General features: G+C 42.1%; 1 protein-coding gene across 8 annotated transcripts in view; it reads right to left on the reverse strand.

Moving 5' to 3' along the window:
• Srgap2 (SLIT-ROBO Rho GTPase activating protein 2) overlaps window positions 1-25,382 on the reverse strand; it is a 254,821-nt gene that overhangs the window by 58,570 nt on the left and 170,869 nt on the right. For 7 of the 8 annotated variants that reach the window (XM_063239681.1, XM_005005865.4, XM_063239687.1 and 4 more), the window contains exons 4-6: window positions 13,077-13,139; window positions 6,253-6,468; window positions 5,514-5,642 (exon numbers count right to left, since the gene is read on the reverse strand). In XM_063239681.1, the coding sequence (XP_063095751.1) occupies window positions 5,514-5,642; window positions 6,253-6,468; window positions 13,077-13,139 (408 nt within the window). Of the gene's footprint in view, window positions 1-5,513; window positions 5,643-6,252; window positions 6,469-13,076; window positions 13,140-15,441; window positions 15,541-25,382 lie in introns of those variants that run through there. The other variant, XM_063239682.1, reaches the window with a different exon arrangement.

Here is a 25,382-nt window from a genome sequence, read left to right on the forward strand (position 1 = left end):
AATCAGTAGATTTGGACTTCTGCCCTAGAGCTCCTAGGTCTCCTTTCAAGAAATTTGCCCCACTCCTCTCATTTGTTGGGATTAGACCTAACCTTCAACACCTTAATCAAATTCCCACCCTCTGGGAAACCTGCCTCCACTCAGAATCATGCTCATCTTCAGCCTTCCTGTGACATAGGGTCCTCCTCTTCCCCCAAATCTGTGGCTTGCAATTTCATATCGCCCCAACCAGAATATGAGTTCCTTGAGTTTGGCCACTATCTGACCCTTGTTTCTGTGCCTTACCATCAGGTCTTGGTCATAATAGCTATTCACTAAAGCTCAGCTAATTGAAGCTGCAAGAAAACAGCCTCTCAGAAAGCAATCTACATGGGCCAAACTACTGACCTAAGTCGATGGCTGGATATAGCCCTGAAGTTTTTGTTTTGTTCGCTGCATGTGGTCTGGGAAAAGCAGGGAACTTTCCAGGGGCCGCAGCACTGACCCTATTTATATGACCATGGTGTAGAAGCGAATGGGGATCTCACAGTGTTCCTAAGCTCCCCCATGTCTCCAGTTAACCCAGGAGACTGGGAATAGGTTTTCTAGGTTCTTGGCCATCTACATACCTGCAGGACAACAGCCAGAAATTGAGACTAGCAGAGCAGCAATATCTGGCAAAGTCAGACAAATGAGATTTGAATATTTCGTCCTGTTCTGCAGAGACTCCCAAGAGCAGAGGCAGCACATTAGTTATTTTGCTCACACTGGGGACAAAGCACGTGTTCCATGGCTTCTGATGAGTTCTGTGGCCACCCTGGGCTCCCCTGGCCATCTCTGGGTTATATAAATGTTTGATGAAAACCCTCTCGGGGGAAATCAAATTTTTATAAGAATTTAATGACAGCCATCCAGATGTGTGGTAACTTGTGTTGATAGCTCATTAACCCTTTTCCGACTGATTCTCAGAAACCTGCAAAGAAAAATGGGTGTTTCATGGGGGCTGGGGATTTAGCTCAGTGGCATAAGCGCCTGCCTTGCAAGCAGGCAGTCATGAGTTCGATCCCTGGTACCGGTAAAAAGGAAAAAGACAAAAAAAAAAAAAAAAAATACTCCCACCCATTGTTGATAACCTTGTACTCTGTTCTTACATCATGTACTATGTCTATCCTTGGTTTTGACTGACAGCTTTGTTTTGCCATATTTGACTTTATTCTCTTCCAAAAAAAAAAAAGTAATAAGAACTAAGGAGTAATAAAGCCCAAAATGTGTAAATTTTGTTGTAAAAAAGAGAGGGAAAAAAAGTGCTCTAAAGGATACAACTGCAAGTGTGTTTAGGGGTGTTAAATAGCTGACCATATTAATGTTTTTGGTTGGATCACTGAACACAACTGTTTACAGTCTCTCTGTTTGAATGTTCACTTTGTATGTTTTGATACTGTGACTTGAGCAACTATCTCTAAGACGATAATGTGTGATCTATTAACTGGTGATTTCTTACTGTTTTTTTTTTTTTTTTTTTTTTTTTTTTGTAGTTCTGCATTACTTGTACCCTTGCACCGCTTTGTTTTGTTTTGTTTTTTCTCTTTTTCCTTTTAAATAAAATTAAAAAAAAAAAAGAAAAATGGGTGTTTCATAATACCTACTTCAAGTTGACATGGAAGAGAAAAATAAGTGCACTTAATAAATTTCCTAAAGGGGATAAGGCCCCTCATGCCTGACTTGGGTATAGAGAGTGTTAGAAACACAACCTGTGTACATGGCACTCACAATATTCTGGCTATGCATAAGACAATGAATGCCTTGTTCTTCATTCACCCACCTGTTCCCAGACTGAGAGAGCCATAGGAATACAGGGGAGGAAAATTATACTCCAATGAGCCTAGCGTTTGTAGACACTATCAAGTGAGTTCAGACTGTTTTTCTGGTCTGAAGTTCAGGTTTTCCTGGTGTGTGTCAGAAGATCATGTGGCTTCCTAGTCAGAGTTGAAATCTTACGTGTTACTATAAAAAGAAGTTAGAGATTAGGCCTTGTGTCCATGTAATGTTATCTACAGAAATGATTTGCTTTCCACTTACCCTCAATATCTTAAATATGCATAGAGCTTCAGACTCCTAGTAAGGAGGCAAAAAGCCATACATGACAGATGACAAATGGGCTAGAACAAGCAAGCGGATGTGGCAAGATCAGGATGCCAACATCCCAGACTCCATACTTGTTCCTGCTCTAACTGTTGGCCCATTACCAAGGCACACAAGGCCTGTTACCAAGGCCCATTACCAAGGACTCCACAAAGTGGAGTCCTTTTTTATTGCACAGAACAGCAAGAAAAAAGAAGAAACTAATGATACATGCAAATAACCTGGAGGAAGTACAAAAACATACTGAGCAAAAGAAATGAACCACAAAAAAATATATATATTATATTATCCCATATTTAGGAAGTTCTACAATAGGCAACAAGACCCTCTGGAGAAAAGGCACAGTTGTGATTGCCAAGGGGAAAGAGCCCAGAAAAGGACCAGAGAAACTTTCCAGAGCAGTTGAAACATAACTTTTATGAAGGTATTTACGCCATAGCTTGATAAGCATGTAGGTTATGAGGTCATAAAAATTTGTCAAAACTTTTGCAACTGTACCATTTAAGTTTAGTTCTTTTATTTTTTCACGTTTAGTTCTCATATGTAAATTATACAGCAAAAGAATACTAAATAGCAAAGTCAGACAATTTTAGAATTTAGCATATTAAATGACACAAAATGAAAATAAAGTCTTAACTTATAGGATCATCTTCTTTCTAGTTTCCCATCCCTTCAAAAAAACATACTACATGCTCAGCTGTATATTAACCACTGGGGGCTACTAAGGTTATGTAAGTCTTAGTTCTTGCCTTCCTGGAACTGAAAGAGAAGACTAAGAGACCATCCTCTGTTCTTAGTTCTGTGATTCTCAATTCATAGTAAGAAATACTCTTTCTCTCTCTCTCACACACACACATATAGATGACCACCACCACCACCACCTCCACCACAGGTATGCAAACATGCATGTACACATCTACCAGAAAAGTTTCACAAAATATAACTTCAACATACTAATTTGACACAGCCTGATATTTTCTTTCCTATTCTAGTGTAGTTATTTATTTAAAAAAATGTTGAACCCATAAATGAAATTTCATGGCACCCTGAATGGATTAGGCAAACCTAGTCTATAAGTTAGGTTTATAATTTGAAAAACCTAGAGTCTATAAATACTTCTCAGACAGAACTATTACAATTTTTACCCTTGATGCTAAGCTTTTAGTCTCCCCAAATAAATATTTACTGAACATTTAAAGCTGAGTAGTATTAGCTGTCTCTAAAAAAGAGTAATTAACCTGTCCTCAGCCTACAGAAAAACTAAAGGAACAAACAATAAGCAAAATAAATAAGATACAACCAAAACACAACAGCAAAGAAAGCAGTGCAGGCTCGCTGCCCCGTGGCTTAGAGAGCGGCCACCCTGGCCTTGCTCATGGGCCGGAGCCTCATGCCCTGCCCAGTGCTGGAGGCTGCTGTCTTCTTTTTCAATAGCACTTCAACCATATTCTGTGAAGTGAGACTCTCAGCAGACCTTCTTCTTCTTCTTCTTCTTGAATATCATGAAAATATGGTACAAAATAGCCTCTTAAGAGTTGAGGGGAGGGAAGAGAAGGAGAATGGGGAGGAAAGAAAATAAGAATCATGATATATTATGTACATGTATAAACTCCCTATGATGAACGTGATCAATATGGATGAAAAATATGTACCGATAAAAAAAGCTTCTTATACTAATTCTAAAACATATGCTCACCCTGACGAAAGATTACATGAGAGTGACCCACACAGCAGCTGGCCCTGCTTTGCCCCTGGTGGGACACAGGACAACTGCCTGGGGAAAGCAAGGAAGAGGACAAGCTGGGGGAAGGCGCATGGCACCCTGCATGGTCTCATTTTTTTTTTTTAAACAAGTGCTACAAAAATACCAGAGATTGAGCCTAAGAAAGAACTGATTCTCTTCCACGGGTGGAGAACAGGCCTCTTTCCCAACAGAGAGGAGCTGCTATGTTGTGCTGGAGAAAGGATTTTGTTTGGGGCTTTGACCTCTACTGAGGGACAGTGTTCAGATTGGCATCAATAGCAGCAAGAACAAAGATGTCCCTGAGCGGGGACCTGGGCTCCACTTACCCAGTGAGACAATAACACTTGGGGGCACTGAGAGGTCAGGACCTACTTGAATCAAAGCTCCGCATCTAAAAGGAGACAGGAATCTGTATTTTAGTAAAGTTCCCCAAGCAAATCTGGTGTGGGCCAGATTTAAGCACAGAGGTTCTTATCCTGCGCTTTAGTCTGCTGAGGGCAGAGGAGTGGGAAACAAAGCAGTCTCAGAACAGCACAGTGACAAGCCTCAGTGACCCAGTAAGCTACAACAGTGAATCTCAGACCACATGGGGTTGTGAAGCATGGCTGGTTTGCTTATAGAAAGAATAACCAAGGCAGCAAGTAGACACAGTTTGAGCAGGGGTTTGCAAAGCCCAGCTGCTGCTGCTGCCACTGCCAAGGACCTAAGGCAAGTACTAAGCTCAGATGGGATGCTAAGATACGCCTGAGGTCCTCGAGAGTGGGGTGCCAGAGCTCCTTGAGCTGGTTCCAGACTCCTCTTCTTGATAGCAGGATTACACTTAGGTAGCTTCACTTAGAGCTGGTTTAGGAATTAGGCCAGACAGATCTCTATGTCTGAAGAGAAGCAACAGATCAATGAGGGCCAAACCCAAGACTGATCCATAAGGCTAAAGACAAAAGGCTGTCCTGGTCTCAGGCAAAACGCACCTGCCTACTAGCCTGCTTCTTCAATCAGTCATCTTTGGGCCACATCTCAAGAATGGTCCAGATGTCAGGAGCATCTGGACACTTTCTCAATTGGACTGTAATTTGCAGTGCACTGCAAATCTACAACCTCATGCAGTTAAATTTCTTAACCCTCTGGACTACTACCTTCTTCCTCCACAAACTGGAGACAAACTAAATATCCATAAGGATGGCACAATTGTGAAACAAGAGATTCCTGAGAAACTTTCACTGCTATATACATGTAAAATATGGCATCCTAACTCTGGCTCTTATCATTTTGCTGTCCAAGTCGCTGAGTAAGGGAGTATTTCCTGGCAGACAGAAGAGCAGTGAATATGAGTATGAGTTTAGTAATCAGACCTAGGTGCCCATTTGCCTGTCACTTATGAGTTCCGGGTACGTCATCTAATCTCTGTGTTGGCCAATAAAAGCAGAGACAATGCTTTCTTCCTAGGACTGTGGTGCAGAGTGAATGAGACAATGAGGGTTAAGTGTATTCCCTGGTACTAGCACATGGCAGCCCCTACAGGATCACGGCTTCTCTGTAAACTGTTCTTTAATTGCCCTAGGTGCTTGGACACTAGACGTGGGGAATGTGTGCGCCTGACTGCGAATCCAGGAGAGAGGTGTCCACAGGCCCCTTGGCTCTCAGCACTTACATCAATAAGGTCAGACAGGTCATGGATGTAGTACTTGAAGACAGATGCATTGGTTGCCTCCAAAGCCAGCAAGTACTCATTCCGGGCTTTAATGGCCTTTAGTTTATTCTCGGTGTACTTGGCTTGGCGCTGAAAAGGAAACAGAAGTCCACTTTTACTTTTTTTTTTTTTTTTTTTTAAGGGGAGATTGTTCTCTGAGAGATGAAAATAAGTTCATTCAAGAACCACAACTGTGCTGCTACTCCCCATGCGCGTCTGCTTTAAATTGGGTTCTAATTCTGATTAACAAGATTCAAGGGCACAATGTAGAGCAATTCAGAAAAGGTTAATGAGGCTCCCTATTTCAGATGTATGCCCCACTTTGATTCTACCTTCATGTACCATTCTACATCCTTCGATTGCCACCCTGGAGGAGATGCCACTACCCTGCCTGCCGCTGAACCTGACTCCTGAAGCCAACCACAAGGTTTAGAATCCTATACACACACACACACACACACACACACACACACACACACACACACACATACACACACCCCAAAGCATTAGTATATTCACTTTGTGCTCATGTGCCCAAGTTCCTTCAGTACCTAGGATTCCAGCCAGGGCAAAGCTACACTAAAGAGTCTCAGAGCTTCCTTGTTGGCTCTTCAGCCAACTGGGAGCCTACTGGGAAATCCTATCTGTCCTTCCTTCTAGACAATTCCTCCTGTCTCTATTGTTGCTGGAGCACACATACCTTTTCCTTCATCTTTTCAATCTTCTTCACCGAGCTTCGCCGGACATGCTTTTCCTCGATGCGGACATTGGCTGTGGAGTCAGGGGAGCGCGGGGTCTGGCGGTCCTCCTGCTTCACGGATTTACCAATCTGCTTCTCTTCCTGCTTCTCCGCCTCCTTTAGCTTGCTTTGAGCACTAATGCTGTCGGCATTGTACATGTGATATGTCTTCATGACCTGCAAGACATCCCCGCCCCCACCCCAAAGGTCAAGCCAGTGGGGTCAACTCTCTTTGAAGACTAACAGCCAAATCTCTCCCTCATGCAATAATATCCTCACCCCCCGAGGGAAAAATCCAGAAGTGCTTGGTTCAGCAAACATTATATATCAAAGACTGCTCTAAAGCATAGGAAAGCAATGTTAGAACTGAGCCACTGTGTCTTCTTAGTGATATGACTTCATGTATTATTTTCTTGTACGTATGTATGCATGTGTTTGTTTTCATCTTTTTGAGACAAGATGTCACTATGCAGCTCAGGCTGGCCTTGAGCTCACTCTGTAGTCTGGGCTGGCTTGAACTTACAGTGATTCTCCTGCCTCAGTCTCTTGGGAGCTGGGTTTATAGGCATGCACTAACCCCCAGCCTCTTCTACTATTATAACTTGAAATTATTGCTCTTATATTGGCCCAATGATTTCTGTTGCTTAGTCACCTCACAATATTGAGCAGAAAACAATGACACCTGTCTCAGACCCTGAGGGCACACTTCCCTGATTAGGGTCTCCCAAAGTGAACCTGTGTAGTATCCTATTCTTTTTGTACCTTTCAGATATAAAATGAAGAGAAAGGGGAAAAGCTCCAAAAGTTTTCTACGAGCTCACTTTTTTCTATATCAGATACCTGCTCATGGAGACCAGAATAGCAGTGGGGTAACAATGCCAGCCATCATTTACTGAGCATTTAATACATTCCTGGCTTTATATCAAGTGCTATACACAGATTTGCCTGTTTTATCTGTGTGGTAATTCTATGATCTAAACAACAGTCTCACAAATACTGTGAACCTACATAATTCAGGTAAGAAGATGGGAAGGAACAAACTTTTCAAGAGCAGCCAGAGTTGCCACAAGAAAGTAGTATAAAAACAGAAAGACCCAACTTTCAAATTTTCCATCAAAGCAACTGTCTAGGAATCCAATTCATTTGCTTAGCAAGGAGGCCAGGAAGCCTGGAACTCAGGCTTGTTTCCAATCCTCCCAAATAAACTACTTCCAGCCACATAGTGCCTGTCCAACTTGGCTGAGCTTTCTGTTGTCAGGCAAGAGCGTCTACCTGGGAGTTCACAAGGCTCAATAACAAACCAATCAGTCTGAAGAGTGCTGAAATTCCAATGCCTTGAGGCTTCTTTGAAAGGGAGACACAGAATGCAGGAGCTGGTGGGTGGGCACATTGTGTGTGCACGGCTGGACAAGTGGGGAGCAGTATTAATATCAGTCCCTACCACGTGGAGCCTGCTGCATGCAGGGGGCTTTCCGATTGCTACCTCATCTAACCCTCACAACTCTATGAAAGACATGTTTACCACTTCCCCTTCCAAAGATGAGGAAATGACTAAATGGGAGAGTCAGGATTCAAACCAAGGGCTGACAAACTCCAAAATCCGTATACTGGCCACTAAGTAACAGTGAAGTTCCTCTGCATGAGGCTGAAGCTAAAATACTGTAGTTGAGAAGAAAGAAATTAAGTAGAGTCACAGGAGTCCTGAAAAGAGAAACTGGCTTCATTTATTTTACTTTGAAACATTAAATACTAGATTCACATATTTAGTTCTGCTCCTTCCCTAAGCCACACTAAAATGTTGGAAAGGAGTTTCAGTATTACTATTTTTAGTGTACTTTGAGGGTAACAAAAAGAATGGAAGCAAACTATGTCAAGAGGTAGACAAGCAGTAACTGACCAATGGAATCAAAGCCAAAAAGGGAGCGCCAAGAAACAACCCCACACATCCCGGAAACACCAGGAGAAACAATGGCTGCGGGAGGAGGGGGGTGCTAACAGGAACTCAAAAGCGGAGGGATCATCCGACCCACAGATCCTTTCCCACATCACACTAGACCAGAGGCTTATTTGGGAGGTTCTCTGGACTGGAGAGTATCAAGTTTACCTGACAGGGGGCCTGAACATAAATAGAACAGGAGAGTCAATAGTTAAGTCTTACATTGAATGTTGAGAGGGCCCATATTTCTTCACAAATATTTAGCCCCTAGATGAAGTAGAAAATCAAAAGAGCCATGCCTCAGCAACCTGACCACTCAGATATAAGATAAAGAAAAGAAATACTGATGTTGAGGTCTCCCCAAAGACACAGTCCAGCCAGATCCCCCGCCAGTGAGAGCCATGGCTGACCCAGAACTGTTTAGCAGCTCACTTTTAAATATCAGCAGGCAGCTAAGGATAACCAGACATTTAGGAGTACCAACATCAAGAGTAAAACAAGCAATTTAGAGGAAACAGGGTAGGCAGACAGCAGAAAAGCTTTTAAAGCAGTCTATCAATACTAGCCCCAAAGAGCTGAAGAAATAAAGACCCTGTGTCATGAAATAAGAGTAGGGGGGTGGGGGCTTTCTTGGCAATTTAAGATTTAATCCAGGTGCTCTTCCAAAGAGCCTGATTTATTCCCCTTCTCTGTGCAGACATGTAAAAGGGTTCTCATCACTTCATTTGCTTACTTGCTCCTTTACTTTTCTGCTTCTCCCTAGTAAAAAACCAAATATCTTATATTTAGGGACATCTCTTATGTGTTGCTGTATCCACAATGCCTTGGGTCAAGGTTGAACAGGCAAAAGAGGTAAGGGACTATTGGGGCCACTGTTTCAAGGGCACACGTGCTAGACACTAGCCTGAAGAAGCTCTGCAAGCAACCAGCTGGTGCTCAAGTCCAGGGGACAAACTCACGGGCATCACCAGGATATAAAACCTCTGGAGTGACAACAGGCCCACCGTTTCAATGCCTCTTCTTTCTCCATCAAGTCTCAGGTTCCTCGACTTCTACTCAGCCAATCCTAGATGGCACCTGTGCCTTCATATATACAGTATGTTCTCCTGTGGAGGCTTCCCGGGCTTTGTAAGACACAGCTTCTGAGTACAACCAAAGAGGGTAACCCCAGAGTTCCTGGGGAAGAAGTGTGTTGACTGCAAAAGCACTGTTGGAGCACTGGTCAAAAAATGCAAACCCCTTACACTACGGCTTCCGAGCCAGCCTGCTCAATGCACAGAGGAATGTTTCCTGAGACTGCTTCAACAGCAGCTGGGGACGCATGTTGCCAAGTCAAAAAATCAAAGGCCCTCAGGCAGGGATGAGGAAGGCCCAAGGAGGCAGCTGGCCACTTAGGGAAGACACTGGGACTCCTGCCCAAAGGGATCTTTCTTTGGGAACACCTGGGCTCTGCACCTTGGCTCATCAGTATGCAAAAATACTTAAATGACTAATTCTTGGGTAATCAGTCCTCCAAAAGAAGTGTTCATGGACGTGAAAGAAGGTATGAGGTAAGAAAGATATGGAAAATACAGTGAGTTTTTGTGTGTGTGTGTGTGTGTGTGTGTTTTTTTTTTTTTTTTTTTTTTTTTTTTTTTTTTTTTACAGTAGTAGTAATAAGAGATTGAACCAAGGGTCTGTAGGCATCTATAGGCAGGTATCTATTACTAAGCTAAATACTCGATTTTATTTGTTTGTTTGTTTGTTTCTTTCTTTCTTTTAACGTTAGCGAAGTTTTATTAACAGTAGGAAAAGAAACAGGCTCTGCAGAGTGAGTTTAGGTCAAGTAAAAGTAGGAAGAGAAGTAGAACCTACAAGGTGAGGGTGAGGCATCCATACAAGAGAGAACACAGTGGCCATTTTAATTTTTTTATTTTGAGAGTCTCACAGAGTTGCCCAGGTTAGCCTTGAATCTCTGATCCTCCTGCTTAGCTTCCCAAATGGCTGGGATTACAGGTATGTGCCAGCACACTGATGGTGAGCTTCTTATAGCCTTGAGTTCCTTTTTCCAGTGCCCACAGATAAATTCTATTTCCTAAAGGGTTGCTGAAAGAAGAGGCCCCTCCCTGCTTTCCTAAAGATCAAGTAAAGGGGAAGAGCCTTATAAGAAACCCTCATTCTCTTCCTAACTTCCCTGACAGTGTACAGCAAGCAGCTTTCTAAATCAGCAGGGAGAAGTTCCCACTCCCTACATGATGAAATCGCTATCCCATGCGAGGTGACCAGGCATCTTATTAGGATTTGCCCAGTTTCAGCACTGCAATCTCATGTCCCAGGAAACTCTTGGGTCCCAGTCTACCCAGGGACTGTTACTCTTACTCAGTAACATCTTCATTCGTAGCCAAGCTAATTTTACCCTTCAAAGGAAAGAACTCTTGATTCTATTCTCTGAACTCTCTAATGTTCTGTAGAATCTGAAAACTCAGTTGATCCATAACAATAGACTGATATTTCTGGAAGTATGACTGTCCCAGTCAGCCTCACAGCAGGTTATAGAGACAGCAGCAAATGGAAAGTATGGGACATTACAATCTTAGAGATTAGGAGTACCCCAAGTTTATATGGCCAGTGGTCAACATGGTAGAATCTAGGTTGCTTAATTCAGGAGATATCAGTCACTGCACACATTGCTGTCAGGGACTGTTCTGTACATTGTAGGATTTCAACAATATTCTTGGCCTCTACTCATTAGAAGACAGCAATCTCTTCCACTCCTCCAACTGTGACTACTAAAAATGTTGTAAGACACTGCCAAGTGTCCCTTTGGGGCAAAAAAAAAAAAAAAAAGAAAGAAAGAAAGAAAGAAAGAAAGAAAGAAAGGAAGAAAGAAAGAAAAAATCCTGTGTGAGAGTCATTGCATCAGAATGTTCTGCCTTCTCTGAAACCTTCTGCATCCTCTACTATTTTTTCTCTTCCCATCACCCACTATAGAACAATAACAAATTTTTATTTAAGCTTCAGACAACTTATAAGAGCATAAACCAATTCACTTCTTGGCAGGGCATACAACACTTAGCCAATTCTCAGACTTTATACTCTGCCCTGGCAGTGGCCTCCTAGTGGTCAATAAAGAAGCCGGATGGCCAAAGACTGCACCTGGAGGTCCCACTGGGCCGTGCTCAGACCATAGCAGAGAGGCCCGGTGCTCTTCCTCACTCCAGCACAGCTTGTGCCCTTTCACTGACTTTTTAAATAATAGCTCATGAAGAGATCTAGGACTCTGGGTCAAAGCAAGCAGATCCTGAGACACCATTCTTTCTTTGTGGTCTCAAGTACCACTGTTGAACCAGAATGCTTTGCTGTAAGTTGGTTTGCAGTTGGCTGGGTATCCAAACTGATTCTTCCCAGAAACAGCTACAAATAGCAGAGGCCCAAGCTGCTTACAGGAAAATAAAAGGACTCCTATAATAACATATGTCATTTATATCTTAGCAAATTCTCTGCCAGAAGAAAGGAGTAATAGCTGTTCTTAGTGCTTAAAAGATGCTCTAAAAATAAAGAATTAAGCATTGAAAAGACAGTTCAGAAAAATCATCCAGTTTGCAAATGGTTTATATCAATTTGCTTCTATTTTTAAAAAGCCTTAACTTGAGCGAATTGAAAACTGAGAGCCAAAGCTAAGGGACCATCTATCTACTTGGCTTCAGAGTAGAAGAGCCAAGGGGTAGAAATTCAGAGCAAACCAAGAATCACTGGAGAAAAGGGAGAGGAGTGCCCTGCCTTGTTGTTAACAGTTACCATAACAAAATGACCACGCCCAGGCTTCTGGATTAAGAATGTGGAACTCTAATCCCAAAGGCTCAGATGTACACAACACTATGTGCTCTTCCTATAAGGCGAAGGAGGAAGGGAGAGAAGGAGGGAGGGAGGGAGGGAGGGAGGGAGGGAAGGAAGGAAGGAAGGAAGGAAGGAAGGAAGGAAGCAACGAAGGAAGAAAAAAAGAAGCACGAGAAAGAAGAGGAGGAGAAAGGGAAGGAGAAGGGGAGAAGGAAAGAAGGAGAAAGATGAAGCAAGAAAACAGAAAAACAATTACCTCCAAATAGAATGGGGCAACCCTGGAAAATGACATATAGGACTTACACAGCAGAGCATGGGAAGGGATCCCTAAAAGACATTAGCTGTGCAATTGAAATGTTCTTCTTACAGCAACAGAAATTTTCGTGGTGTACATGTGTTTGTTTTCATCACATTAATAAAACCTGGCTAGAGGAAAACAGTAACAGGTTTCAGTGCACAAAGCACTACACAATGGCCACAGGTGTCACATGCCCAAAGCGCCTGTCATTTCAGCAGATCGTGATCTCTTCTCCAGTGTCATGACCTGCGTTTCACTGGGGTTTTCACTCCATAAACCTGGTCCACAGTTTTCTCTGCCTGAGCTGGTCCCTCATAATAGGACACTTGGAAATATGTTTTCCTCTTAAGCCATGATCAATCCAAGATCTGATGCAAGACTTGGACCATAAATTCTTTCTAACAGGCACATATTTATGGCGCAACTGCTCCTTGCCATTGTTTGGGGGTCCCTGGTTTCTTACTTACGGTGTCAGATGTTCTGGTAACCTAGCTCTGGGCTGGTCTCTTGGGATAATCCCCTAAATGAGGCCAGGGTGAGCTTGCACACTATTTTAAGAAAGTATTTCTTGGTTCATTCCATTTTGAAAAAAGAGATGGGTGGGGTCACCCCCACTGGGGAACCATACTGTCCACAACCACAGCTCAGTTCTATTACTGACGTGACTACGGCCACAAGCTGACAAATGCTGCTTCCTTCTACTTGTTAAACAGCCAAGCAACCCATCTTGTTTACCGAGTACAGCTCATTCAGGACCTTCATCAAATCATCTTGGAGCTGCTGGCCGACTTCTTTACTCTGCAAAGAAAGAAGAAAGAAGGTTAATTGGGAAACAGAAAGAGGGAGGAGGGGGCAACAAAGGCAAAAGCAGCATTGGCTCTACAAATAATCTACAGATTCAATTAAAGCCCATTATTTAACCCAGCAAATCAGATAACCACTCGGATCAGACCCAATTATGGTCAGATTACTCAAAGAGTTTTAATAAAATGAAATGTGTCCTTTCGATAGCCTAGGAAAGGCAATTGTGTTGAGGGAAAATGGGTTATAGGCTTTGATTTTTCAATTGGTCCCCAAAGAGCAGGTCTGAAACCCACATCCTACATAGTAACTGTTGTTAGGTAAAATACGTGTTCTCAGATACTTACAGGCAAACATTCCAGAGGACTACAAAAGAAAGGAAGATGTGTAAAAGGATGAGCTAGGAAAAACTATATACACATTCAAAGACTTCAAAGTCCCTAACTAAACCGAACTCCAAGCAGGAGGAAGTTCGCTTGCTTTATTTCTATCCCATATTCCCAAAGCAGTGATTCTTTAGTAATGGATGCCTGCAAGATTAGCGAATGTTACTTGATTCTGATATATTAAGGGGTCTCCAGTTGGTAAATTCTGGGCAATGCTAGCTCTCAGATTCTTTGCTACTGTCACTCAAAGTCAGTATGTAACCACAGAGAACAGGAGAAACACAGAAAAATGAGGAAAAAAGAAACAGTCATGCCTGCTATAAGGAATGTTATACCAAATTTAAGAGAACAGGGGATAGAACTGATTGGCACCACTGGGATATTGAGAGAAGCCCTCATTTTTTATCTTCTGCCAGCTCCTTCTAGTTTTTTACTACTGAAAATTCAAAACAAATACCACCCTTCTAACAGAAGATGCAATACTTCCCTGGCAGTGCTCAGCTCCAAGGCAAAAAAAAAAAAAAAAGCTGTCTTTCAGTCAGAAACAATCATTTCAGGCCTTACTTTTTTCAAGATGCATACATCTTTACTTTAAAAATACTTATTTTTTATTTCAAAAGTAACATATATTAAAATAAGGAAACTATGGAAACTTCAAAAAAGAAAAAATAATTCTTAAATATCTACCAATAAGAAAACATCACCTTGTTATGTGTTTTTCTAATTTTCCCTTTTTCACTTTTATTTCTGCAAAGTTAGGACTACATTACACTGTTTGGAAACTTAATTTCTTTTTTTTTTCTTTTTTCTTTTTATCAGTACTGGGGATCGAACTCACGACCGCCTGCTTGCAAGGCAGGTGCTTATGCTGCTGAGCTAAATCCTCAGCCCCGGACACTTAATTTCTTTATCTCTTTTGTAAACGTTTCCCCACATATTATTCCTCTATAGCATTTTAGTACAACATATTGTTGTAGCTCCTATTCTGGAGATTGATTTTGCTTGCAAAGTTTTGTGTTTTTTTAAAATACTGTATTAAATTACTTTATACATAATCTATGCACAAACCTTCCATTGCTTTCTATTAGAAATAACATTGCTGGGTCAATGAGAATTCATTTATACAATTAAATTGCCTTTAAGAAAAACTGTGCCAATTAAAATATTGCCAGAGGCATGTTCGCATGTTAATTTCACTTTTTTGTCTTGACAATTTGATGTGATATCCTATTGTAATTTGCAGTCCTTTGGTTCTAGTAAAATTGAGCGTTTAAAAAACGTGTTTATTAGATCTTTTTTTTGTAGTTTGCCATTTCTTAAGAAGTTCTCTGATCTTTTTTTTTTTCTATTAAGGTATTAATTGTAGAACATAGCAGAAGTGTGACTTCATCATGAACAGCCATGAAGTTTTACACCTGGTGGTGGGGAGAGGGGTAGGAGGAATCCTGAATTAGCAATCACAGGCTAATTCAGATCTTGTACACTTTCTAGTACACTCGCTATCATCTTTCTGAGTCTCTGTTTTCCCTTCTACAGTATGAAAGGGTTGAACTCACACGTCCTTAATGTCTTCCTGATATCTGCCACTCTGATTCTATAAGCTGTTTAAATGGCCTGGCCCCTCAGATCCATATTGGATTCTAATACAACCCCCTGCAGTATATGGCCAACTGGCTGGCTTCACACCACACGGTCAGTGGTAATGAGCAAGTCCTCAGGGTCCTAATTCTCTATGAAACAGAGGACTTCAGGGGCACCCCGAAAATTCTCTCAACTGATGATGCTGGATGAGAAGCCATGAAAAAGAATGCCTGCCTTTCACCTACAACCTTGCACCCTAGCCCACAGGAGTAAAGCTGAGCTTACCAAAGCAGCAGAGGTTCAAGGAGGTGAAGTTGGGAGAAATGACTCACCATTAGCCCATCGTCAGCAAGAGGGTCAGGAAGTGACCGCGAGTATCACTTCTACCATCCTGCCCTCCTGCCTCCAGGCCAGTTTCCCATCCTCTCCCTTCTGTTTAAATGGCAGAGGTTAAAGGAGAAAGCTCTTGATCCCTCACCTTGTTGCTCACCCAGGACTTCAATGCAGAAGAATGGAGAATGAGCAGGCAGGGGAAGGCCTAACCAATAAAACAGCAATTAGGCCAGGCAGATGTTTCCTTTCATGTACTGATTAGCTTGGAGGACTACTCAACTGCGAGCCCTGTTTATTTGAACAGGCTGCTGAAGCAATCTGACATACCACTCCCTCTGGCAGAAGGCTGGGCCGGGAACACACGTGTAGCTAGCTACGGGTAGCTAGCTCAGTTAATGTGCACAATGAGCTCCCAGCAATCAGGAGCAGCTCGGACCACTGCAAGAGGCAGGAAGTGGCCGAGGTCTCTCCTTCTGCAGATGATAAAAGGCCACCCCTTCTCTATTTGGGAAATTTTAACTGTGTGCCTTCAGGGAAAAACGCAGCCCAGGAAGGGCTTCTGTGCTAGCCACTGAGGAGGGAGTGAGGGAACGCCAAGGCTGTACAGGGCCCCACCTAAAGACAAGGGATGCATTTATTCCTGCAAACAACAAAACCTGATGAGGCTGAGAACAGGACAATGAAGGCTGTAGTGCCATTTTATTCCCTATAGAGAAGAAAGGGGTTTCTAGGCAGAGAAGAAAAAAGAATTTACAGTGCAGCCTTTGTGAATCAATATACAGCCTGCATCTCTTTCCTTTAAAATTTCTTGGAAGAGAATGAGTCATCTAAACATTGCAGGAAACCCAACAGAAGTTGGGGGAAAAATTTACTTTGAGCAGTTTTTCTCTTAACTGTTTTGCATAGTAATCTTTGCCTGGAAGAAAAAAAAAAAAACGCCTAAATTTAGAATGAGATGATGAGATGTGGCACAGTTAACAATGCTGGTTCTACAGAATAGGAAGTGTGGTGATGTGCTCAGGCCTGATCTTTTATTTTGAAACTCACCACAACCATTTTGCAGAAGCGTGCTTCATGGGCTCTCCACCTTGCCTGCTTCAAAGGCCACAGTGGGAATGGTTAGGAGACAAGGAGATCGCAACAGTGCCTAATGGCTGCACTAACAAAATGGGTAGTGAATCCTCCCTTTCCAACAGAAAACATAACTAGACCACAAAACCAAAATGCACAGATGTATCTCCCCAAGAGTGCCATGTTTCAAAGTCCCCCTGCTCACAGAAGGTACAGCAGGAGAACACTAGATTACATGATTTGGGCCACCTGGACATTAGGTTGGTCACACATCTTTAAAAAATCAATACATCTCCTGGGCTTCAGTGGGTTTGTCCATAGCTTTCCCAAAGAATGCCAATTATGAAAGGGCTTTATCAGAGACATTACGTATTACCAGTTCTCTTTTCACATCGTCCAGTGCATTTTCTAAGAAGGGGATCGGGTGAGGCTGTTTCATTTTTTTAACTGGTTGTTTCTATATGATAAAGGTGTATTATGTGACAGGCACAAAATTACTACTATTTCTATAGAAGAAGAAGAAGGAGAAGGAGAAGGAAGGAAAGAAGTAAAAGAAAGAAAGAAAGAAAGAAAGAAAGAAAGAAAGAAAGAAAGAAAGAAAGAAAGAAAGCAAGCAAAGCAAGCAAGCCTCTGCCATGTGGTGAGATCTAATTCCAAGTGAGGTCCCCAGGCTGAGGCTGTCAGCAGGTAGTGGGGTCATTTAGCTCTGGCCCAATTAGCCTGTGCCAGCAGTTTAAAAAAAAAAAAATCCAATTTTCAAGGGCACGGATCTCCCCACCAGTGCTAACATTCCCCTTACCCCACCTCAAAGGTAACTTCAGAGGCCAACTGCTGAAAAAAACTTGAAGAACTGAATTTGTGTTTACAGATTTCAGAGGACAGAGATATGATCTGTCTATTAAGCTCTGGCAGCAGGAAAAGCACTACACACAGGGTAAGGGCTTCAGGGCACTGGTTCACTTCAAAGAGGCCAAGTTTCCTGAGTTGGTGCCTTGCCTAATATGCTATTGATGGGGAGAACAGTTAGGGGTACAGGGAGGAGCTGGTGAGTAGCAGGGCCAATGAGAGGCCCCAAATTTGGTCTCTCTCCCACCCAACTCAGCCCACCACGGTGGTGATCTGGGCAGGTTGGAGCTCTGGAGTGACTGAGATTTCCCCTCTATCACACTCCTTGCACACCTACGAAGAGGTTTTTTTCTATCACTATTCACTTACTAGATAGGACAGCAATGATGGCTCTGGGAAGGCTGAGCTCTAGTTCGGACCTTGTACTTTGGGGAGACCAAGGTCACATTGCATTATAAATACAGGGACTGGGGCTGTACCTCATGGTAAAGCACTGCCATTCTCCTTCTCCTCTGTCTGATCCCAAGCACCACAATGATATGTGCAAAATCTTTATAGGGTGGCAGACTGGAAGCAAGCATTAGAGAGAGACTGGAGATACTTTTACCTTCTAAAGACAGGTAGACAAGGATGTCTACTCATGTACAGTTTACTGTATACGTATGTCTACCATGCAGTCCATTCTCATATTTCCTATTCTTTTCAACTCAATAATAAATAACATGTTTTAAAAGGCTAAGTATATACCAAAGACTGTAACTGTGGGCTTAATAAAGAAAATAATGGTTTAAAGACTGGTGCCCACTAATTCACTTGCCCTCTTGGAGATGGCTGATCAGATGGCTCAAAGTAGGCTCAATTACTGAATCCTAGTAAGGGGAGAAATGGCTAAATTTTGGGAATGAGCAATAAAAGTCCAGTGCAAATATAATACATCTATCATGTCTCAGGCACTTGTGGTTTGAATACAAAACAGTTTATAAGTTTATAATCTGGGGCCAGGGATTTAGCGCAGTGGCATAAGCACCTGACTGGCAAGTGCAAGGTCATGAGTTCCATCCCCTGTAAGTTTATAATCTGCTGAGAAGGAGGAACATTAATCTGATATCTGAGCCTATCAGAATGCAGTTTTTTCTATTTCAAAGGCATTATTTGACATGGAATCAAGTTAGTTTTCAAGTTCGGGTTCAATTTTTTTTCTAATTTCACCTAAGAAGTTTCCTGTCCAGCGTGGTGGTGTATGACTTCTCCAGCATTCAGAAGGCTGAAGCAGGAGGATAACTGTGAGTTTGAGGCCAACCTGGGTTATCCAATGAGTTCAAGACAAGCCTGGAATATACAGTGAGACTTTGTCTTAAAAAACAAACGCCAGGGCCAGGGATTTAGTTCAGCAGCATAAGCGCCTGGCTGGTAATCGCGCAGTCTTGAATTCGATCCCAGGTACCAAAAACAAACAAACAAAAAACTTCTAAAACAATAGTAACAAAAAGGTTTCCTAACTCAAGGGCAAGTTAGATGTTGAACCCAGCTGCCAGAAGCAGCAATCTGATTTCAAAAATTGCAGCAATTACACAGTAATCCCTTTTCTTTAAATTTGCCTTTCTAAGTTACGAATGGATATTTCAGGTCAAAATGAGACTGCCTCAGTATAAGTCACTCCCAGACCAGTTACATTCCATTTTTAAAGAATCCCTTGGGTTTACAAGCACCATAAAAACCAATCACACCAGTAGCTCCTTCACTCAGAAGTTAATATGTATTAAACTCTCAGGGATGAAAGTCATATTTTATAAGAAATGTCAGAAACCTGATACAATCTAAGACCCAGCACTTGTTTTTAGAACTCATGTGCTTTCATCAGATTTCCAATGAATTATCTAAAGAACCTAGTATTTAGAAAAGAAATGCCAAAGCCAGTAAAATAGAAAACCATATATAGTTAATGGAAGATATAGAGTAGTATAAGGTTTTAAGCATCCTTCTGTCCTTCATAACACCCAGTCCACTGCTTTGTGCCCAGGAGCCATAAAATAACCAATTATTGAGGGCCTGGGGCTGTGGCTTGGGGTAAAACACCTGCCCGGTTCCTATGAAACCCTGGGCTCCATCCCCAGCACTACAAAACTGTCATCAGTTGAAGTAATTACATCAAAGTTTACGGTAGACTTAAACACTATATTTTCACTCAAAGACAAGAAGAAAACAATACAGATGGGTATGGGGGTGCTTGCCTGTAATCAATCCCAGCTCTCAGGAGGCTGAGGCAGAGAGGATGACCATGAATTCAAGGCCAGCCTGGGCTACATGGTGAGTTTAAGATCAGCCTGAATTACTTAGTGAGACCCTGTTTCAAAAACCAAACAATTCAAAAGAAAAAAACAAAAGAATAAAGCAGTGAACGCTTCATTTTTTTTCCCTGTAGCTAATTAAAAGGAGTGCCACAGAAACTTGCTCTGGTTATAGTTCACTGATGAGCCCAAAAGTTGAAATGCCTCCCCAAGGTCACATAGCTGACCCATCCAGGTCACTATTAGAAAAGGTGAAATACCTAGATCTGGCATGGGAATGGAATCCTGTTTCCACCCTGCACGTTCTTTGCTTCAGCTTCCACAGCTATAAAACAGAATAATAATAATCCTGAGCTGAGAATGTAGCTTGGTGGCAGGACATTGGCAGAGTGTACACAAAGTCCTAGATTAGATCCTCAGCACACCCCCCCATTCTATTGTAGAATAAATCCTAAAATAGGAAAATTGATGTTAAGTGCTTAAAACAGAATCTAGTACCCAGTATGTTGAACAACTGTTAGCTAATATATAAATATTAGAATCCAGCCCTTTCAACACTCACTTGAATGCTCTTTTCACCGAACTATGCCCCCTTTGTGTGCTCTAACCACACTGATAACAATGACATGTAGGCTTAGAAAGGCTCTTAGAAGACCCATTCCTCCAAGAAGTGCTCTATGGACCCCAGGGAAGAAGGTTCTTGTTTTTCTGAAGCCTACTGCTAAATAATCCATTTTCCTGCCCAGTTTCCACAAGAACAAAAATGTAACTATGACTCTTCCTCTGTTTTTTTTGGTAGTACTGAGAACTGAACCCAGAGCCTCCACACTGAGCTATACCCCCGGCCCTTCTGTATTGCTTATTTGAGATGGGGGTCTCCCTAAACTGTTGAGCTGTTCAAGTTGAGTTTGCACCTTTAGCGCTCCTTCATCAGCCTCTTGGGATGTTGCGGATGATGAAAGTGTACCAGGTCCAAAAACAGTGCCTCTTTTAAAAGTAAGCAATTTTCTTCAAGAAAATGAACAAAACAAGACTAAGAAATAACAAAAAACTGAAAAAGAAAGTGTTTAGCAGATAGGCAGAAATGATAATTAAACGTGCAAAGGTAGGACCATCCGACTGCCTAGGTCAGAGACTATCAAGCCTGCCCATTGCCAAGCACTGGTTTAATGCAATCCAGACCCGCTCTCCTCTGGGGCACTTGCTACTGAAAGCTATTTCCTGAAGGCTTTTCCAGAAGCTCTGGAACATATGAGCAGTCACACATGATAACCCACAGCAGTGCTGGTGGCCCAGGGGGAAAATCCATTCTCTGGCATAACATGAACTCTGTGAATTCAGCTCCGACCCCCAGTGCACGCTTGCTATGCTCTGTTACGGTTGACCAAAGCCTCTTGTCGGGGAAACACATAATCAGGACAAGACTGAGTTTCAACAGACTGGGACAGGGAAAACATGGAGGAAAGAAAGAGACCAAAGACACTCTGCTCTCCTAAGACTTCTGCCAGCATGATCTGAACATTCCTTCATGGTTGTTTAGTCTCTTAACATGACCTATTCTAATACTACAAAAAGCTCAAAACAGCATCTCTTAAAATGAGACAGAAAATCATGTCTGAATCTGCCTGCCAGCCCTCTTGCCTGCCTTCCTTCTTTCTATCTTCCTTCCTTCCTCCTTCATTTTTGTGGTATTGGGGACTGACCGGGGTCTTAACAACATCCCTAGCCCCTTAAAAAAAATTTTTTTTCAAACTTTGTGATAAAGTCTCATTAAATCACTTAAACTACCCAGGCTGTGCTGAACCCTATGATCCTCCTGCCTCAGCCTCCCACAGTGCTGGAATGACAGGCATGTGCCACACACTTGGCTGATTTCATTTCTTGAATCACCACTGTGGTTCTTCTCCTGGCAAATTTCCATCATCTCCTCTTCTGGATAATGACCCTGAGTGGGTGTGTATGTGTGTTCAGATCCTGATTTCTGATGCTGAAACATTTCTTGAGGTCATTTTAAAGATGAGTAACTGCCCTACTTCCCAAGCGGGATGCTAATGGCATAGAAATGTTATCTAGGTGACTGTGAGCACTCTTAGGAAGACTGGGACACCAGGGACAAAAAAGACACAAAGCAAATATGCAGTATGAGCACAGAACTCTCTCAGCATCCATAAAATGAACTCAGGAAGAAAAGCAATCAATGGCTTGGAAACACGCAAGCTGGAGAAGAATAAGAGCCAGAATCCAAGGTGCCTCCAAGCATGCGTCCACCCATGACAAGGAATCCCAGGAGCCGGGGGGGGGGGGGGACGACACACACTTGTGTGACTCCCAGATGCCTCTGCCAGAAGGATGCTGGGAGAACAGGAGTTAATGGGGCTCATCTGCAAGTTGGCACAGCAGATTCTGAAAGGTAGTGGGAGACTGGTAGGAAGTAAAGCAATCAGCAGCACCTTTACAGGAAATGCCAGGGGTACCAGCAAAATTGCTGATTAAATGAGAAAGAGGGACCCACAGCAAAGCCAGCTCATCAGGGATCTGCGTAGTCTCAGAACACTTGGAGTAGCCTCACAACCCTTCCATCAAGAGGGGTAGAGGTTCCCGGAGGTTTAATTATGAAGACAGCATTTTCTTCACGCCAGGCTAGGGTTGGACCTTAAGAGGGGTATATAAGCCAAGACTGGAAGACTGTCAGAGAACTACAGTGTACTTCTTGGAATTGAGATGGAGCTCTGAACCTGAGTCGGCTTTAGTGACAATGGTGGTATACAGGACACTAATTACATGTGCAACCATTTACATCCATCAAGGTTCATGTACACTTTTCAGAACTACTCTTAGAGGAAGGCACCTTCCCTCTCACCAATACCTCACTCTCACTGAAAAAAAAAATCACTGAATTTTTAGACAAATGTTCAGAGTTTAAATTGGGGTTTCCAACCTCTAGCTGTAGTTTCTCACCAAACCTATTCAATTTATCCTCAGCAGTTCAGGTTTATACTTTACAAATGTTCCATGTCCATTTAAAAAGAATGTATATCCACATGCAATGGTTAGTCAGAGCCCTCATATATATCATGGAAATCAAATTTGTTTTTCAAATCTATATTTCTTTACACAATTAAGACACAGGATCACACACCAAAACAACAGCAGAAACAAAAGCAAAACCTCTCTTACTCCACCCCTTTTATAATCAAGCCCTCATGTATTCACAACCACTGAAAACTACCACATCATTCTACAGCCCTAGAATTTTCCTGTAGCAGAATCTTTCTTTGTATTTATTTTCACTAATCAAGTTTCTCCGTCTAAGATGGGTAGTAACACTATTCTTTTAGTGGTTACAACAGGTATTCTTGATTTGCCAGTTTAATATAAGTATATATTCTATACTCTTTTTCACATTCTTGTTTCTCTTTTAATGGAACACAAAAAATATTTGAGTGACATAAAAAATACAGAAGAGTACTGACTCATCCTCCCCCCTCCTCAGGCAGTCATTTCCACTGTGTGTACACTCCAGGCTAGTACTACCAGCAGTCCTCACAAAAGGATACCTAGAAAAGTTCTCAGGAGACATGTCCGGCTATCAGGCTACTGGTGGGACAACTGGGACCCCGCCTCCTGCATCCATGGATGATGGCCAATGTCTGCCCGTAAAAGGGCAGCCTGAAAACATTGTCAGCAGGGGATTCCAAAGAGGGAACCCACTCTACACCAGGCTGTAATGCCCTTAAAGTACATCCCTAGATGTCCCTAGCATCTGCTTCTAGGAGACTGGAAACATTGTGGGAGGTACAGCAAGTGGCAGGCAAAATGAGGAAATGTGTCCGTAATGGAAAGAAGACCCTTCTCCAAACTTCATGTCCATCCCTGACACCACGCACCTTCATTCTCTGCTGAGGGTGCACACTACACATTCTGGTTACCATGGTCCTGTGGTCTGTGAGAGCAACTGGGTATCATATTCACGGCAAGAGCTACATTGGCTTCTGAGCATTGTAGTTCTGGGGAAAGTCATACTGAGGATTCTCACCACAGTCCTTGGGGATTATTCTGGAGATGTTTCTCCTTGGGGAGCACCCAGAGGATTGTGAGTCCTGGAGTGGGAGAGGGCATGCGAGGCCTCTTCTACTCTACACTTCTAGAATATCTTTAAACCCATTTTACCATCTGGACAAATTCTATTGCTAATTCCACTGTCTACTACTTTTCTATATACTTAAAACCTCACAAGAATTATAATTGTTTATTAACAGCAAATATTTACTTAAATGAGTATACCTATTTACTTTTGCTTGTCCCACATTCTTTCCTGCATTTTCAAGCTTCTATCTGGAATTCTTTTCTGTCTAAAAAGTATTAAGAGCTGGGTATGTTGGTACAGGCACTGAGGGACAGGGTTGGGCTGAACAAAGGATTACAAGTTCTAGCCCAGCCTGGGCCATTTAGTGACTTGGCAAGATCTCGTCTCAAACTAAAAGATTTAAAAAGAGCTGGGGATATAACTTAAAGGTACAGTACCCCTGGTTCTTCCCCAGTAAGAGCTAGCAGTCATCCTCCACTGAGCTTCATTACCGAAGGATACTTTTTCTATACTTTCATTCCATCGATCCCTGTCTTCTATTGCTTTTGCTGTGAGGTCAGCCGTTAACTCAGTTGCTGCTCCTTTAAAGGTCGTGTCCCTTTTGTGTCCTCTGTTCCCCTCTACCCCGTCCCTGCCTTGCCGCCGGGGTGTATTTAAGATTTCTCTGTCACAGTTTTTAGCAGTTTTACTGTAGAAGCTACTATCTCGTCAAGTATTCTTTCCTACCTCATTCTTTTTGTTTTCTTCTTCTGGGACTTCAAGTATGTGCATTTAGGCCCATTCACTGTATCCCGTAGGGTTCTTATGAGCTTTTCCATCATTTTTTGGCAGGGATACTAGGAATTGAACTTCGGATCTTGCACTTGCCAGGCAGATGCTTATGCTGCTGAGCTATATCCCCAGCCTCAGTGTTCTAACCTTTAGTGTGTACTGATTTTTGACCCACAATTCCAATTATGAATGTTTTATTCAGCTTTGTTCAATCGGCTCTTTAATCTACACATTGGTCTCTTCATTTTAGTTACAGCATTTTTTAATACTAAAATTTCTGTTTGACTCTTTTAGTTATGAGATATAATTCACATGCCATATATCTTTCCTTTTTTTAATTTAAAGAGGAAGAAACAAAAAATACATAGAGATAAAAAAGGGTAGAAATAATACAGAATTACAGAAAAATAAATGGTAAGAAATCACCATTTGATAAGTTACATACTGTTATCTTAGAAATAGCTGTTCAGGTTACAAAATTAAAGTATGTAAAGTCACATTCAAATAGTGACACTGAGAACAGTTCTGCTCAATGATCTAACAAAAACTTAGTAACGTGGTTATCAGTCCTACACACTTGTTTTTATCTTAAAGAGGGTAAGATTAAACATATCAAAACAGAACAAAACAGTTCAAAAAAAAAAAAAACAATTTAAAGAAATACAGATTTCAAAGCAAGTCCACTGGAGATCTTCACTGTTTATCTAATTGTCTCTAGTTTCTTCCAAATAGTTGTCCTCATCTTTATGCACATTAAATACATACTGCATATTATAGAACTAATCAAATCATTACAGAATGATGAAGGCTTTTTAGGTTTTCAAGATCTGACATTGGGGAAGACAATAATAACTACCATAGTGTCTCTCATTCTCTT

The sequence above is a fragment of the Cavia porcellus genome, unplaced genomic scaffold (assembly GCF_034190915.1).
Source record: "Cavia porcellus strain 051 isolate PalLab524CR breed Dunkin Hartley unplaced genomic scaffold, mCavPor4.1 scaffold_29, whole genome shotgun sequence".
Lineage (NCBI taxonomy): Eukaryota > Metazoa > Chordata > Mammalia > Rodentia > Caviidae > Cavia > Cavia porcellus.